This window comes from Canis lupus, chromosome 7 (assembly GCF_003254725.2).
Source record: "Canis lupus dingo isolate Sandy chromosome 7, ASM325472v2, whole genome shotgun sequence".
NCBI lineage: Eukaryota > Metazoa > Chordata > Mammalia > Carnivora > Canidae > Canis > Canis lupus.
The window spans coordinates 79578344-79596082 of record NC_064249.1 but is presented as its reverse complement, the minus strand read 5'-3'; the positions used below and the strand labels follow the sequence as shown (position 1 = coordinate 79596082).

At 58.0% G+C, this 17739-nt stretch overlaps 1 protein-coding gene across 7 annotated transcripts in view; it reads left to right on the top strand.

Annotated features, from left to right (window-relative positions):
* The window catches only part of CTIF (cap binding complex dependent translation initiation factor), a 282057-nt gene extending 268122 nt beyond the window's left edge, over positions 1-13935 (top strand). For all 7 annotated transcript variants that reach the window (XM_025429643.3, XM_025429642.3, XM_025429644.3 and 4 more), the window contains 2 exons: positions 8233-8286; positions 9918-13935. In XM_025429643.3, coding sequence (XP_025285428.1) covers positions 8233-8286; positions 9918-10133 — 270 coding nt within the window. In that variant the 3' untranslated portion in view covers positions 10134-13935. The remainder of the gene's footprint in view (positions 1-8232; positions 8287-9917) is intronic.
* Positions 13936-17739: the final 3804 nt, after the last annotated feature.

Genomic DNA, 17739 nt, shown 5'->3' with positions numbered 1-17739 from the left:
CTTCCAACACGCAGTGTCCAGTTTGAGATCCCCCAGTGGCTTTCGGGTCCCTCAGGATAAAATCGAAACACAGCATTGTGGCACCTAGAGCCCTTTATGATGTGGCCCTCCCCTTCTTTGTCGTCATATTCTCTCTCTCCCCCCAGTGCTATATATTTTAGCATCTTGAGATACTTGTTATTCACCAGTGCACTCTGCTAGTTCACATTTTTTTTTTGCTTTTGTGCATATGCCATATGCTGCTTCTTACACCATATGCCTGGCGTGTTCTCCATCATCATTCCATCCCATGCTTCAACCCCATGTACCTAGCACAATGTCTTGATTTCCCCCCTCCTAGACTATGAGTTCCAAGTCTTAGTCTTCTTGTTATCCCTGTAGTGACACAGTGTTTATAGCACATAGTAGGTATTCTATGAATGTTGTTGAAAGGATGGCTCCGTAGAAGGATGGATGCATGCATGCATGCATAGGTGAGTGGGTAGAGAGATGGATGAAAGAATGGATGGGTAGCTGGAAAGTTGGACACATGTGTGCATAGATAGAGGAATGGATGGATGGATGGATAAATGGATATGTTGGTGGATGGATGATTGCAAAGTGAATAGATGCGTGAATGAGTTGGTGGATGAGTGGGTGTGTGGACAGGTACAGGGGATGGATATGTGGATGGATGGGTAGATAATGACTAATGCAAATAAAGAATATATAAAATCAAATCAGTTATGTGAAGACCCAGGTTGATTGTTGTCACTGGCCAACAAAATTAAGAATTATGAGCTCCAACCAACAAAATAAGGGTTCTCAAATGTGAGAGAAATTAAAGTAATTCTCCAAGGAAAGGGTTGCTGACCCAGGACTCTTGAACACCTGTAGTTCCTCTCAGACTGTCTGGTTTGTACAAGCCACTTAACTGCTATGCCTCAGTTTCTCTATTAAGCAGAGATAATGATGCCATGGCCTTTCCCTGTCTCCATAAGAGTGTCACGAGGGCAAATGGGATGGTCCAAAATGAGTCTGCCAAGATCTTCAGGAAAGATGTGTGTTTATAAAGAAATAGGCTTAACAATAATCACACCTTGCACTTGGATCAAGCTTCACCCTTCTCCAAGCTCCTTCACAGACATGACCTCAGTTGGCTCTCAAAACAATTCAAGGCAGGAATGATCCCCATTCTCAGGTGAGGAAAGTGAGGTGCGGAAGGATTAAGTGACATGCCCAGGGTTACTCTTAGTAACCTGAGTGGCAGGCCTTCTGGCTCTATGCCTGCTGCACAACTTTGATCACAGCCTTTTTTGGATAGATGGTGTCCTCCCCTGTCTGCCTGCCGAGTCCCACCCGGGATAGGCCATCTCTGCAGTGAGTCAGGGTCCTTGTGAGCATCGGCTCCCGTGCCATCCTCTAAACCCAGCTGTAGATGCTGATCCAGGTCCAGCAGAGGCGCAGGGTGAAGGGACTGGGGCTCGAACCCCAAGGTGCTCCAGAGGGGCTGGTGGTCACCGCCCCAGTCACCGGGTCATACCCTCTGCGTGTGGTGTGGCCACCGCAGACCTCTCCCCCCGCCCCACTCTTGGCGCCTTCTCTCTCACCCTCCTGCGACGGCCTCCACACTTCCAGTCAGGCCTGCACATCCCTGGCCAGGCCGTCGGGGCTCCGTGAATTTGTGCTCCGGAAACCGAGCCCATCACACACTCTCTGAAACCCTCTTGCTCTGGTCGCCAGTCCTGCAAGTTCCCCTCGACTCCCAGAGGAGAGAGGCCCAGGGGCAGGGGCAGAGCTGTACCTTCGCTGGGGCCTCACGAGGCTCCGGGGCTTGGTTCTACAGGACTGAAACCCTGTGCTGCTGGTAGCTAAGGGGGTCTGCGGGGCCGGCTAGCCTGCCTCCAGCTGGCATGCACCCGGGACGGAACGGCGACAGGTGGCCGTCCACGGTGCTCGCCTCCTCCCACAAAGCGAGGCGGCCCCCGGGTCCTTCCTTTAGCACACGAGCCCTTTCCCTCCCCACAGGGCTACACCCCTGCCCTACGGACCCTCCCCTGGGCACCCCGGGGTGCTCCCACCAGGCTGCCTCTCCCTAGTGGTTGTGGGGCCTCCCACAGCTTGATGGCAAGCACCTTGGCCTCTCCCCCAGGGAGGATATGATGGGTGTGCCCACAACAAGTCTCCGGCGGAGACAATAGGACAGGAATGCATTAGCTTCCGAACAAACACTGTGTGGGCTCGCACAATTGCCTTGGATTCTCATCCAAGAAACACATCTTGCTGTTTGAGGGCGCGGGGAGCCTGCCTGCCCCAGCCCGCCCACACCCCTCTCTGTTGCCAGAGACTCTGAAGGCAGGGCTGCTCCTCCCACCCACTGCGGAGCCCGCAACCCCCAGGGGGCAACCCTGCCACCTCTGTCGGTGCAGCGGGAGAGAGGGGTGGTCCTGCCAGGGCGGAGCGTGGCCTGTCCATCCCCTGCCAGGGCGGAGCGTGGCCTGCCCACCCTGCCACTGCTTGTTTTAACCATCTTGTTATTGTGGTAAAGCATACATAACGTAAAATTGATCATTTTAGCCATTTTTCAGCCAGTTCGGCAGCATTAGGGACATTGATGCTGTTGTGCCAACATTGCCACTGTCCATCTCCAAACGTTTCGTCATCCCAGACTGAAACTCTCCCCATCAAACACAGACTCCCCAGTCCCCCATCCTGGCAACCACCGTTCTACTTTCTGTCTCTGAGTGGGGCCATTCTGACTTTGGAGGCGGAATCGTAAAAAAAGAAAGAAAAGTAAGTGGCATCTTACAGGACCTGCCCTCTTGGCACTGCTTCGACTCACCCAGCATAGCGTCCTCAGGGTTCATCTGGGTTCATCTGCAGGTGTCAGCATCGCCTTCCATTTGGAGGCTGAATAGCATTGCTTTGAGTGAATGGACCACAGTACTTCATCCATCCATCCCTCCACGACACACAAGTTGTATCCATCTCTTGCCTGGTGTGAACATGGGTGGACAAGTAACTGTTCAAGCCGCCATTACTTTTTGAGACACATCTTGGAGCTACAAAGAAAAAAAAAAGTATTATCTCCAGAACACTGCAAACAGAGCAGACCTAAACAAGAGGGCTCCACTGGCCTTCTCAACATGCCAGGGGGGATTTGTGTATCCAAACACTCACTGTCCCTTGGGATTAAGCAGAGTCCTGAAGAAATGCAACAGAGAACAAGTAAGTGTAGCCAAGATGGAGAAGAGGGGAGAGATCCTGCACTTGGGACACTGCCTGTGAGCGACAGGTAGGGAGAGATTCTTGGGGAGCCACTGATCGCCCAGAGACCTAGGAGCCTCTAAGGGGCAGAGCTGAGCAGAGGACTCAGCTCTGGGGCTCTGAGACTCTGGTACTGAGAGGCCAGGACAGCATTTGCAGGGAGAAGAGGAAGAGAGGTGTGCAACCTTCCTAAAGATCCCCTTTCTATCCCCCGCAGCCCCTGGGAAGGAAACGCGTAATGACCCACCCCGCTCCTCCACCACTCCCCTGAGAAGACCCAGCAGGCCACTTGCAGGAGGGCCCATCACACAATGTGATTGTTGGCTTCGCAGGGACTTTCCCAAACAACCAGGTGGAAGATAAGGTTGGAGGAGAGGCCCGGGTGAGAGCTAGCCCACAGCTCAGCCTGAAGGCCCAAGCAAGCTCCCCTCATCCCCCAGAGCACCCCCAGCCCCTCAATCCATCCCCTGCCCTGCTAGCCTGGAGCCAGGCCCTCCAGGGAGGGAGCAGGCGGCCGGGGAGTTTGGGGACACAGAGAAAAAGAAGGGACTGGAAGGGAAGGAGTCTAGTCACACAGAGGTGGGGAAGGAAAGAGAAGGAACAGAAAGACACAGACCTTGCTCTGTGGTTCTCCGCTGTCATCAGGGAGCAGAGGGTAGGCTGGGCCTGGGGTGGTGGAAGAAGGGGGAAGATGGGGCACTTGCACACCCCGGCAGAGCTTGCCACAATACAGAGGCTCAATACAGAGTTTCCAGGTGGGGCTGCCGGCAGTGCAGGGGTCAGCTGGAGGGAGACACAGTCACATTTCAGAACATCGAGTCCCTGTTGGGTGCTGACTCCCACCAGATTTCCCATAATGTTACCTCACGTGTCCCGAGAGCCCATAAGAAGCCACTGTCAGGATGGAAGAACTGCACCACGACATCAGCCTTGGGCACCTGCCATGTGTTGGCCAGGGTGCTGGAGGCATCCAGGGTGGACCCTCCCTCCCCACAAGGGCTGGCTCTGCTTGCTCCCCTCTACCCCACCCAACTGCCAGCATACCCTGTCCCCAGGAGTTCCCTTTCTACCGCATCCCCGCCTTTCTTGTGATCTCTACTAGCAATGCTTAAGGATTTTTTTTCCCCAATAAGCACCGCAGAAAACCTATTAGGGAACAAAGCTACGTTCGGAAATTCCAGTGGACCTCACAGGGTTCTCTGAACATCTATTGGCCCTCCCCTGCAGAGTAAAACAGGGCTAGGCCTGCTTCCCTATGTGGACTCCGTCTTGGGGCACCAAGGGCCCTCCCAGAGCAAGACCACATGCCTGACTAGGCCCTGCTGCAAAGTGACTCGCCTCCCCCAGCTTTCTCCAGAACCTGGCTCCTGATCTTCACTCTGGCCTCCTGGGGCCTTTACATAAGGGGGGCCCTTCCCACGGGCCTCAGGGGTGCAGCAGGCACTGGTTGCCATTTGGGGTCTGCAGCTCTGGGAGGCAAGACATCTCCAGAAGCAGACCCTGCTGTAGCGGAGGAGGAACCCCATGCCTGTGTATTGTGATTCTATAAGCAGCCGCCTTGTTGCTTTTACTGTCACAATAGTGCAGCAAAAACCTTATATCCGTGTTGTGGTGCGTGTCTGGGTCCCTGTGTAGGACACATTCCTAGAAGTAGCTCAGGTGGGTTAGAAGGTTTGCACCCCAGGACGCCTGGTGACTCAGCAGTTGAGCCTGAGTCTGTCTGCCTTCGGCCCAGGGCGTGACCCCGGGATCGGGATTGAGTCCCACATTGGGCTCCCCGCAGGGAGCCTGCTTCTCCCTCTGCCTGTGTCTCTGCCTCGATCTCTGCGTCTCTCATGAATAAGTAGAGAAAATCTTGAAAGAAAGAAAGAAAGAAAGAAAGAAAGAAAGAAAGAAAGAAAGAAAGAAAGAAGAAAGAAAGAAAGAAAGAGAAGACTAAAGAAGGCCTGCATCCTTGTGGCACTGACAGTGGTCACCGAATCTCAGTCTAGAGCCTGATGCCAACTTCCATTTCCACACTGACCATTGTTTTGTGCCACGTGCCCCTCATGCGTGCCCTCCGAGCAGGTGCACCAGGGCAGCCTGCGGATGAGCGCCCCAGGGCCAGCACTTTCGTGCCCTCAGGCCCTCCCGGCTGGGCGGGGACCCTCCGAACCTTCCACAGCCCTGGGATGGCCCTGGTGGCACTTGCCATCTGTCGGGATGGGGACAGCCTGGCCAGGCGAGAGCTGACGTGTCAGGGGCCGGCTGCGGGGCAGCCAGGAGTAGGCCCGGGGTGGGGGAGGAACAGCGGGGCAGAGGCTGGCCGAGGAGGCCCAGCTGCGAGGGGACATTTGGGCAGAGCCCCGGATGAAGCGGGGAGTGAGGGTCACAGGTCTGTGCTGGCTGAGGATGCCGGTGACGGGAGCACAGGGCCCAGGACTCAGAACTGTGTCGCTGAGGGGAGCAGGCACGCCAGTGGCCTCAACGCCTATCGCTTGGTGTTGCTGGCACACTGCCTGCCCTGGAGTGTCCCCTGCGCTCCACCGGCTTGAGCTCATCCAGGACTACCTCTGTTCCCTCATCCCAAAGTCATCTCTGCGTGCGTGACTGCTGCCAGCCCAGTTCTGACAGACGCGAAGGGAAGGAGGCCCGGTCCCTGGCCGGTACGACCAGCCCTGCCCCGTCCCCCGGCCTCCCAGGGCCTCGGTGCTCTGCACATCGCAAAGCCTGCCCTGAATCTCCCTTCAGCTCTCTCAAGGTGAATGTTTGGGACTCCTCCCGGGGCGGGCAGATGGGTGCAACACCACAGGAGACGGGAAGAGGTAAGGACGACGGGCAGAATTCGGATTCCAAGCTCCAGCAGGAGGGGTCCCGTTGTGATTTCACCTCTGCTTGAACACGTCACACCCGAGTCAAAAGCCTTGACCTTACTTCTCATTCGGGGAACAGGGATGCTCACTCACAAAGCGCCTTCCTCGTGGACTCTCCTAACCCACCACCCTTCCTTTATTTATTTTTTTAAATTTTATTTATTTATTCATAGAGACAGAGAGAGAGGCAGAGACACAGGCAGAGGGAGAAGCAGGCTCCCTGCAGGGAGCCCAATGCGGGACTCAATCCAGGGTCTCCAGGATCACACCCCAGGCTGCAGGCAGCGCCAAACCGCTGCGCCACCGGGGCTGCCCTCCACCCTTCCTTTAAAACCAGCAAACATAAAGAAAATACAACAACGCATGAATTATACCGACCCACAGCGAGTGAATCCTGACTGGCCAGGAGCCAGGCTAGTGTTAAGGTGGCGGTGGCAGATACGAACACGGCCCCATCCCGGCCTTCAGGAGGCAGGCAGCTCACCCTGGAAAATGTCTTTCCACTTGTGTGGAATGCCGGGCCGATGGGAAAGCCAGGGGATGAGAAGTGGGAAGGGGCACCAGGGCCTGGGGTGATCCAGAGGCTCTAAGGAAAGGATAGGCCCTGAAGGGTGGGCAGGTATGGAGAGATCCAGCAGAGGGACAGGTCGCCTCTGGCAGATGATCTAAACGCAGGGTTGTCCTGTGGACGTGATGATCGACGTGGCAGGGGGATTGTGGTGGTCGCCAACCCCGGGGGGCTCGAGAGAAGCAGCACGGGCCAGTCAAGGGGACAGAGAGAGAAGAGTTGGTCAGCCCGGCGTGTGGAGAGCACGACCATAGACCGTAGAGCTTCTCCAAAGCTGTGCCTCAGGACAGTTTCTACTGGGAATTAAAATGGGGGGGAAAAAAAAAGAATTTCACGAAAAAGCAGAAAATAGCAAACACCGGTGAGGATGTGGAAAAATCAGAACCCTCGGACGTGGCTAGAGGAGATGTAAAAGAGAAGTGGTGCAGCCACTGCGGTTTGTCAAGTCCCCAAAATGCTCACTGTGGAGTTACCGTGTGACCCAGCCATTCTCCTCCTGGCGAAGTCCCCCCTTGGAACATCGAAAATATGTGCCCCTACAAAAACTTGTACACGAGTGACCGCAGCAGCAGCAGCACTCCCGCTCACCAGAACCATGGAACAGCCCATATGTCCTCAGCTGCTGAATGGACCAACAGAACGTGAAATATCATTCAGCCGTGAGGAGGAACGAAGAACTGGCCCACGGGACCCCGGGGTCGTCTTTTAAGAAGCCACGTTCAGCGGAAGAAGCCAGTCACAAAAGACCACATGGTGTGTGATACCGTTTGGGTGAAATGTCCAGAATAGGCAAATCCAGAGACGGAGGCACTTAGGGCTTGCCAGGGGCTGGAGGGAGAAGGAAGCAATGGCTAGTGGGTGCATAGTTCTTCAGGAGTGGGGGCGATGGAAATGCTCCGGAGTTGGGTAAGGCTGATGATCCCATCCCCTCACGAAATATATTGAAAGTCACTGGGTCGTGTACTTAAATATGGCGAATTGGATGTTGTGTGGACTTGCATCTCAGTTGAGAGAGAGAACGAATGAGGCTGAGGGACATGGGGACGGGCCATGGCCAGTCCCAGCGCTGAGCATCCCAGTCAGGAAGCAATCGCAGCCTCTGGGTGAATCAGCACAGCCGTGGTTTTGCAGACGAGCACTCTGATTTCTGGAAGTCCTGGTCTAGCCGGGGCCCAGGGGTGCCTGAGACCATGGTTGAGCCTCCTTGACCCGTCCTCAGGCAGTCTTTCTCCTCAGTGCGTATCCCCAAGGATTTTCGCTGGCCGGTTGTTACAGTCGAGGATCCCAGCGTATTGACCTCTGCCTTCAGACCTGGGACCCCTAACCCAGCCTTGGGCTCCCAGGCTTCCTGACCACAGTGGCCCTCCAGCTGCCCAAATCCTGCCAGAGAAATCACTGTGTCCTTGCTGCCCTCCAACCTCCGTGGGCTCTCCTGGCCCTCCCCTCCGGCGCGTCTGTTCCTGGCTGCATCAGGGCTGGGGCTGCAGGGGAGAGGAGGCCCAGCTGCAGTGCCCGGGAGCTAGCAAGCGGCCCCTCAGTCATGTTCTCTGCCCCTCTCTCCTACAGCTCTTGCAATCTCAGGACGTGAAGGAAGACGCCGTCCTGTGCTGCTCGATGGAGGTAGGCATCTCTGACCCCAGACCCAGTGAGCTCCTCACACCTTCCAGTTGGGGCGGGGGGTGAGGATCCCTGGGTGTACCTACAAGTCCCAGGCAAGGGTGCGGAGACAGGGCTGGTGGGGAGTGGCTTCCTGAGATGACATGGATCCAGAATTGTCAACCCAAAACCAAAGTCCATGTTGACGGAGTGACCTGCCCACCACTAGCTGGAGGGAGAGATGAAGGACCAAGCACTGACATCGTACACTGTCCTTCTGTCCCCAAGACCCACTTTCTCCTTATACCAGTCACACCACACAAATGACCTAAGAGATTCCTAGTGGCCCCCATACTCAAATGTCTCTCTGGGCTTTGCTGGTGTGGGATCTGGGGAAGATACCTGAGGCCCAAATCCCCCACGTGGATGCCCTCTGCTTCAAAGCACCTCCTTCGGAGATGCCACTCCTGTTTCCAAAGTCTGGCCACTACTCCTTGAAGATTGAAGCGTTCCTCTGGGACGCTCCTCAGGGGCAAACCTTGCTCTGGGGGATCAGCCCAGTCGGTTAGCACGGAGGACAGTGGAGACAGGTGCTTCCAACCCAAGCACCCAGGGCGTTTCCCGGCCATGTGAGCGCACTTCTCGCGTGGCCTCTGCCCAGCCTCCAAGGCCACTCCCAAGGATCTCAGTGGCCAGAGGTGCTGTGAGTCTGGATAGTAGCCTTGGGTCTGACAATAGCCTTGGGTCTGGGGGATGGCCACCGTTCATTTGTGGAGACATGGGACTTGGTGACAGGGAGATAGGGTTGAAGAAGGCATAGCCCCTGCCCTCAAATACCTTCCGCTCTGGCTGGGGATAGATAACGCGGTGTAGAGCCTCCATCCCTGAGGAGTCCGAGGAGAGGGATCAGGGGTCCCAGAAGGTCCACCTTTATGGAGAACGCAGGGTCTTGAAAAAATGATGAGACAGGGACAGCACAGAGATGAAGACTGAAATAATGTGTGGAGGCCCTACGGGGGCTGCTGCCCAAGGGTGCGCTGAACCGACTCCTGGGACTCCTTCCCTACGGCGGATTTTCAGCGCCATCAGGGTCCTCTGTCGAGGGCGGGCCCTCCGGCTGGCCTTCTGCCCCAGTTCACATTTCTGTCCTGTACTTCATGTCACAAGTGTGGGCAGAGGTCAGTGCTGGGGTGGAGAGCGGGATGAGGGGCAGGGAGAAATGGGAGACCTCATCTCTGCTCTCAGGTTCCGTGCGGAGACACACATGATAATGAGCAGGCTGGTCTCCAGAGAGACGCCCTAGCATGTGAGATTAACAAGGTGCAGCCTGGTCACCCTTGGGGGGATGGGGACGGCTTCCCGTAGGAGGGGAAGCTCTAGGGTGAAAGAAGTGGCATGGTCCGGGTCGGGGCTCTCCTCAGCCCCGGGCAGCTGGCAGTAACCTCATCCGTCTTATTCCTGCAGCAGATGGGTCGGTAAATGGGGGCTTCCACCCATCCGCCCACCCTCCCATGGCACACAGATGCCTGGCCTCTACCTTCCAGAGAGAATCCAGTTGCTTCCCGTCCCTGCCCCCAGCCCTCCCAACCAGGGTGGCGAGGGGGGCCGTTCCCCCGGCCCGAGTCCTGCCCTAGCCTGCGCTTCTCTGCCCACAGCTGCAGAGCACAGGCCGGCTGCTGGAGGAGCAGCTGCCCGAGATGATGACCGAGCTCCTGGCCAGCGCCCGCGACAAGATGCTGTGCCCCTCGGAGTCGATGCTGACGCGGTCGCTGCTGCTGGAGGTCATCGAGCTCCATGCCAACAGCTGGAACCCTCTGACGCCCCCCATCACGCAGTACTACAACAGAACCATCCAGAAACTGACAGCCTGACAGCCAGGGGGCCTGGCGGGCGGCCCGCGGGCAGCTGGGGCCCTGGTACACGGGGCCAGATGGACAGGCGGGAGGACAGGGGTGGCCCTGGCGGGAGAAAGAAATGGGGAGGAAGCAGGCAGTGCCGGCGGCCGGTCTGGAGCCAGACAGGGCAGGAGGAGCGCCCCTCACCCGAGCCCCACCAGCCCCAAGCATGTGGCAGCTCACGCCAATAAGGGAAGCATGTTTCTTTCTCGAGGCGGCCTCACCGCCCCCGCCCGGCCCCGCCCCGCCCCCTCCCAGCCTGCGCGTCCCCCCCACCCCCAGTCCCCCACAGGGCTTTGTGCGGGGGGAGGGGGGCGTTCATCTCCATGACTCCTTGCCCCCCCCCCCCCCCCGGGCGGCGGAGCTCGCCCGCCGGTACCGCCTGGGTCAGAGAGGACCTCAGAAGGCTGAAAAAGTGGGTCGGAGACGGGCTCGCATTGTTCTTGCTGTCAGCCGCCGTCGCCAACTGGCAGCAGGCGACGTCGAGCAGATGTCCGGGAGGACAAAGGCAGGCACGGTCCCTACCAGCCGCCCGTAATTGACGGCCTTTGTCCGCCAGGGTCGAGCCCGGGGCCGGGGGCTTCTCTACCCCTCACGCCACACCCTCCTCGCTTCCAGGTCCTGTTCCATGTGCCCCCCACCCCCTGCCCCCGGCCCTGTCCCCAGCCTCGGGCCCCAGGGGTGCAGCGCGGGGAGGGGAACTGGGGTTGGCGGCTCTCCTTGTCCTCTCGGGTTCAATGGTTTTATTTTCGAAAGTCAGCTGCTCTGAAGTCTCCTCTCTCAAGGAGATGTGATGACACAGTCAGCGCCACCAGGACCCCCTGATTAGTAGGACATCAGACCCGGCCCCTTCTGGAAGATCCCAGCCACAGACGGCGTGCCAGTAGCCAATTAGGGTAATTGGAAACTTCTGACCCGGCGGGAATCCCGCTGGAGCCCTGTGCTCCTCAGCCCTTGGCTTCCAGCTACCTTCCTCTAGCTGTGCTCTGTCAAAGGGCTGGGACTGTCGCGGGCCCCCAGGGGTACGTTAAACCCCCCACCCCCGCCTGGCCTTGGGTGGGAGTGGGGGCATGTGAATGGGGCACAGGGCAAGGCCGGCAAACGAAAACCAAAACGCTAGGTGATGCTGCCCGCATCACACACGGGTCTGGTCCAAGCTTGGTGGGGGGACAGTTGCCGTGGGGGGCTGCCTGGCACCCCCTGGACGTGGAGCTTAGCTACAGGGGCTGTGTCGCTGGCCTCGCCTCCTCCATGAGGGATCTGGAGGCCGAGGCCCCCCACAGCTGGGCGGTGGGTGCTCCACGAGGGCTCTGGGCCCTGCAGCCCCAGGGCTGTGGGCCACGGTGCATTCACTGAGTCAGGAGCAGGACAGAGGGGACCAGGCAAGGCCGCCAGATACTCCAAACTCCAGGCTGGGAGCAAGACCAGCGTTTCTTGGAAGGGCCAGGTCCTAAGGAGAACCCTTTCTCTGTGGGAGGAGGATACAAGGCAGGCTCTAGGAGGATGGCTTTGGGGTTGGCACAGGCCTCTGCCCAGCCCCGGCTCTGGGGTCTGGACCCCAGCCTTGATAAAACCCCATAAAAAAGGCGTCAGAGCCCTGCAGCTTCCCTTCCGGAGGCCGGTCACTCCCTGAGTCACTGGAGGGCCCTGGCTGCCTCGTCCACTTGGGCTGCCAGGGGGTAGGGGCTGGAGGTGTCCTTTTGGGGACACCACTTCTGGAGAGCAGGCAGGGTGGGGCGGGGAGCAGGCCCCCAGTCCGCCCTGGCTTCCCCCACCAGCTGCAACCTGCCTGCCAGCCCCGGGGTTGGGAGCCTACTGGCCCCAAGGGGACACGTTGGGGGGACACAGGTTTCCCTAGAGCGGCTCTGGAGCCTCTGCCAAGAGGCCCATGCTGGCCGGGCCCCTGGCCTTCGCCTCTTCCCCTCCTCGAGCTTCTCCTCACAGCCTTTCCCCCCTCAGCAGGCCCTTCAGCCCAGCCTGGGCCCAGGGACACCAGGGGCTCCGCGGCAGGCAGGGGGAAGAGCTAGACTGAGGCTCGAGGGCTCAGACAGGGCTCCGGGGACCTAACTCGCAGCCTCGAGGAGTCAGGCCACCCCGCCAGGCCACCTTGCTGGCAGCCCTCAGAGAACCGTGCGTGTGGGCTGACATGGGCCTAGCTCCCCGTGGGTGCTGGTGCGAGTGTGTGTGTGCCTGTGTGTGTGTGTGTGTGTGAGCACATCTGCTGAGAACAAAGCAGGGCCCTAGAGGAAACAAGAGGCCCAGGGGAATGGGGTCTGCTGCCCTTTCCGTGGGGCCGAGAGCGAGCATGCAGGGGTTGATGCTCCCTGCAGACCAAGACTGCGGCCCTCGGCCACCGCGTCCTCACGCCCCTTCCTCCCGACGGCCTCCTCAGTGGTCCTGCCCCATGGCCACCCCTCCTTGACTGTTAGGACCAGAGTATGAAGAAGTAAGATATAAATATGTATACATATATAAATATATTTTTAATTACGTGTCGTGTCACAGTGGCTCCAGACGTACGGTTTGCCGAGTTTATCCCACTGCTTGAAAGTGCTTCCTGGCCAATCCAAATAACAATTTAAGCTGTTTTTCTAAATGCAGGTTGCTGCTACTCTTTGGGATATGGAAGGAAAACGTTTTAAAAAAAATTTTTTTAAAGGAAATAACAGTAAAGTATAAAATCTGTGACTCTGAGGCCGCCTCCCAAGGGAGACCACTCAGACAGGAACCCAGGGGCAGGAGTGGGTGCCCCGCAGACCCCAGCCCCTCCCTGGGCCAGACACCCCCTTCGGCTGAGCAAGGAAGGCCGTATCCAAGTTGACCTCTGAATGTACTCGATGGGAGGCAAAACTGGATATTGCATTTCTGAGGCTGGCCCCGCGGCTTTCTTGGCGCAGTGAGGAGGCGAGGTCGCCATCTGATGTTGATCCTGTCTCCGTCTGTCCCCCCCGCCGGTCAAGAGCAGATCGTCATTGTTTTCCTCTCAGGCGGCCAGGCCAGCCCGCTCGCTCGCCGCAGCCCTGCTCCCCTCGGCTTTGGGGCTTTGGGGCTTTGGGGCTTTGCCTGAGCACCAGGACCATGGCCCCAAGAAGGCTCCTAACCTCCCCGGGATGAGGTGGGGTTCCCACCGTCCTCCGGGGGGATGTGCACCCCAAACCCAGTTTCGCCTGTTTGTCCTCCCTCAATCAGTCTGTAAACCCTCGGGGTTTAGGCACCGCCCTGTCCATCCGTGTAAATGTAAATGTTGGCCGAGTCGGTATTTATTCTAACTTTTATTTTATTTTATTTTCTCTGAGGGATGGGGGTGGGTGTGTGGGAAATGTACCGCTGATCACGCCCCGGGCAGCTGTAGGGGGCGGCACCCAGCCGGCCAGGTCGCAAGGAGCAGCCCCGCGGGGCCGCCCCAGACGCCGCCCCAGACGCCGCCCCAGACGCCGCCCCAGACGCCGCGTTCCCGTCTCTTCTCTGGCATCAGGCCCCGGCCAGCTCTGCCCTGCGGACGGACTCCAGGCCCAGTCCTGCCCCTGCGCTCTGTGGGGACCTCGGCCTGGGCCTCGGGGGATGCATGTCGGAGAGAGATTTTGTCACCGGCCTCCTCTGCTGGGGACCCTGGCGGGAAGGCCTGTGCAGTGGCCGGAGCCAGCAGGGGCCTGGGGCCGCCCGCCTGCGCAGCAGAATCCTCCTCACGCGACCACCCCCCTCCCTCGGTATGTCCTGCTTTCCAGCTGAACCCAAACTCCAAGTGGGTTTAAAAAATAAACACCAAAAAACCCAAAAATGCCCCGAATCTGTGTTCTCTGTGTGTTCGGCGAAGGAAGCCCTTCCCAGAGTCATCGGCGGCCTGGGGTGGTGCTGGGAGACCTCCAGGGGGCCCTGCCCGGGCGACCAGCTGTCCGACTTCCCGCAGGCTGGCCACGGCCGTCTGGGAGCGCGGGGCACGGGCAGGGCCTGGGGGAGGCCGGAGGACGCAGCGGCCCAGAGCGGCCCTGAGCCGGAGCCGGAGCCGGAGCTCGGCCTCACCCAAGGCGCACGGTCAGGCCAGACCTGCAGAGAACAGCATCCTCACTCGCACTCGGGATTTGCCTTGCCGCACGTTTAACGGACCCATCCCCCAAACCGACCCCTTCCTAAGGAACACCCGGCAGGGGCATTTGGCGAGGACTTCATTTAGAAAGACTGAGACTTGAGCCCAGAAGCTTCTAAAAGTCAGCAGCAAGTGGCTGTCCAGTCCCAGTGGGTCAGACCAGTGTTTTAATCAAAGGGACCCAAAGGGGCCCAGTGATTTATTTTCCTGTGATGACATGTCCCTTGTTTTGCACTATGCCTCCCATGGCAAGACACTGGGGACACCGCCTCCTGGTAACAGATGCCCTGCGGGGTTCTCTCTGACTGGAACTTGCCAGTCTTTCAGCTCCTCGGGGCGGCAACAAGCACGTCCACGACTCCCCGCCCCCTCCTGCATCCCTGACCTGGTCAAGACGGCGGCCAGCCCAGCCCAGGGGCCTGGTGGGGGCGTGTTGAGGTTGGCCACTGACTGCTCCGGAGTCCTGTGAGACCGGGCAGCGACAGCCACAGGTGCACAGATGGGTCGAGGGAGATAAACTCTTCCCTGAACAGTTGAGGCACATGTCAGATCAAAGTTTCTAGAACAACACGGCTTACATACGTGCGAGGTGCACAAGTGGGAAGTGGAGGTCAGCGGGATCAGTGTCTGGAAGTGGGGGACAAGGCGGGCTGACCTCACCCGGCTGTACACAGAGGCAGAGCGGAGCTTTTCCTGGGTGGTTCAGTCCCCATGCCAGAAGCTTCTAAGTTATCAAAGGCCACGAAAAGCATCATCCAAATAATAAAGGTCTCAGTCCTGCATGTCGCCACCATCTCTGCCAATAGGTGTGATCTGTCCTCCTGAGGGAAGGTCTCGTGGAGCCCAGGATGTTAGGAGGGACAGTCTGGGACGAATAAGCTGGGACGCATGCACAGCACGTGGGACTGGTGCGGCCCCCTCACGTGCCAAGGGAAAGAGCAGGAAAAGAAGGAATTGAGAGGGAATTCCTCACTCTTAGCGTCTGTCAGCCCCGTGGCTCCCGGGGCGTCACAGCCTTCCATGAACCGTCAGGTGGTTCGGCCACATAGGTGGGTATTTCTGATTCCCATTTCACAGATGAGGAAGCCCAGGGAGGTGACATGAGTGACACAAAGCGAGGGGCCCCTCGGCGGGCGAGCCAGGGGCAGCAGGACAGGCGGGCGGCCCTCCCCGAGCACAGCCCCAAGGGGCCCTGGTGGCACCAGCCAGACAGAAGGAGTGGCGAGCTGCCCAGCAGGACCGGGGGGCGGCCGACGTGGTCTCCCCGTGTGTCAGGGCAATGTAGGCTGTGACAAAATCCAGGGATCCGGGTGGGGTGGGGAGAAAGAGCATGTCGCAGAGTTTGGTGCCGTTACGTAAAAGAACCCGCTGTCATAGGTGCCAACTGTCCCCACCTGGATCTCCAGCACCTGCTGGCTCTCAGGGGAATGGGAGGTGAGGGATATCTTCTTAAGGAGGCTTATGAGTGGGGACTTGGTGTCCCAGCTGCCTGGGAACCACTCAAACTACCCACGGCAGCAAGACACCCGCATACACCTACATTGTCAGAATTCCGGCCTGGGGGGCCCCTCTTCTAATGGGTGGGGACACACGCACTGTGGGCAGTAGGAGAAAAGGGACTTACAGTCGCCATCCATTTAGGCAGGGATGCAGTAGACAGGGAACCACGACGGGCGGCTCCCATCACGCAGGGTTGATGTCTAGGACAGCAGGCGACCATGCTGGTGCCTCACCCCTTCCCCAGGACAAGCTCGGAGCTGGCGAGAACCGCACCACTTCATGGAACACCCGCCTTGGTGCTCCTTCTCCCTGTAACCTAAAGAAATCCAAATCCTAACAGAATTTTCAATGTGATGGGGAAAAAAAAAGGAGGGGTAAGAAATGGCACTCCGCGTCTGTTGGCAGAGACCCGGTGCCCGAGTAGCGAGGGCGGAGCTGCCCGCTTCCTCCCCCGAACCACACTCAGCAAACTCTTCATCAGCCGCCAGAGCGGTGAACTGTGTCTGTGAGCATCTGTGCCTTAATCTCCACCAATTTTACGCATCCCTTAACAAGATGTGTCCTGAGGTATCTGAAAAGCTTAGGCGGTGTTATTCTGGAGGGTCCGGGAACGTTCAGAATGTTCCATATAAATTAATGCCAATCGCTTCTCCACTCTATGCCAGGCCAGCTTATGCGAGTTCTCACAGGAACGCTCTACTTCCAAAGAGCAAGGGAAACCCATTTGGGGATTTGCCATCCTAACTGAAAGGCCAGCACATTTACCGGGGGGGTAGGGGGCCAGGGAGCAGCTCGAGGGTACATGCAGCAGAAGGTATTCCACGGGCCCAGGGCCGTGTTAGGACTTCTGAGGGCCCCAGGCACATAGGGCTCTGTAGACCCTCCTTCAAATACAAGAAAGATGTATTTGATGACTACATGGGTATGAAGACGAATATATTCATGTTACTTATTAAAATCTTTTTTTTTCAGCCTAGACATTCATTTCTTAATTGTGATTTTTTTAAAGATTTTATTTATTTATTTATTTATTTATTTATTTATTTATTTGAGAGGGAGACAAGTGAGGGAGACAGAGAAAGAGTAAGGGGGCGGCGAGCAGAGGGAGAAGCAGAGCTCCCGCTGAGCAGGGAGCCCGATGTGGGGTCCCAGGACCCCGGGATCATGACCCAAGCAGAAGGCAGGCACTCAAGTGACTAAGCCACCCAGACACCCTCTTAATTCTGATCTTAAAAAAAAACAAAAATATTTTGCAGGCTCCAGAAGGTATCGTGTGCCCTGGGTACCTCAGCTCTGTGAGGAAGACCTGCTGGCATCAGGCTTAGCAAAGCAGAGGGTGGACAGCGGCGGTCAGCAGAGCAGGGCATCCGAGGTCTCCCAAGGAAGCCGTCGGCCCCTTCTGGGAGCAGATACAGGAGTGCTTCTCCCGCCCCAGCCCAGCTGCCAGGCAGACGGCCCAGAGCGCGTGGCAAGCAGCTGTGTCTGCCTGGCCCGGGACACTGGCCCAGCACGCCCAAGTGGCACCCAGCACTTGATCCTGTCCACACCACATCCACACACATTACCTTGTGATGGGCTCACCAGAGACCCGGGAGGGAGAGAAGTAAAACCCTCCCACCCATTCCACATTCCACACCAGGGAAAACTGAGGTTTAGAGAAACATCGTGGTCGAAGGGCGCTTTTTGTTTTCAGATACGTGCTCTGCTTGGACACTCACAGCAGCCCGGCCAAGTGACAGACACTTTTGATTCTATTTTAAAGATAGGAGAAATAGGCTCAGCGAAGCAGATGACCAGGTCGTGTCACGTGACCCATAGGCACAGAGGTCATGCCTTGCCTTGCTGCCTTCCTCGTCCTCAAGACTGCCGGGGGGGCATGCCTGGGGACCGGGCTGGGGATCCAGATTCCTGACCTCCAGGGCCCACGGCCACCTTTGTGCCCAAGTCCCCTTGTCTTGCCGTGTCCCCTGGGCTCGAATCGCTCCCCCAGCTCCCAGG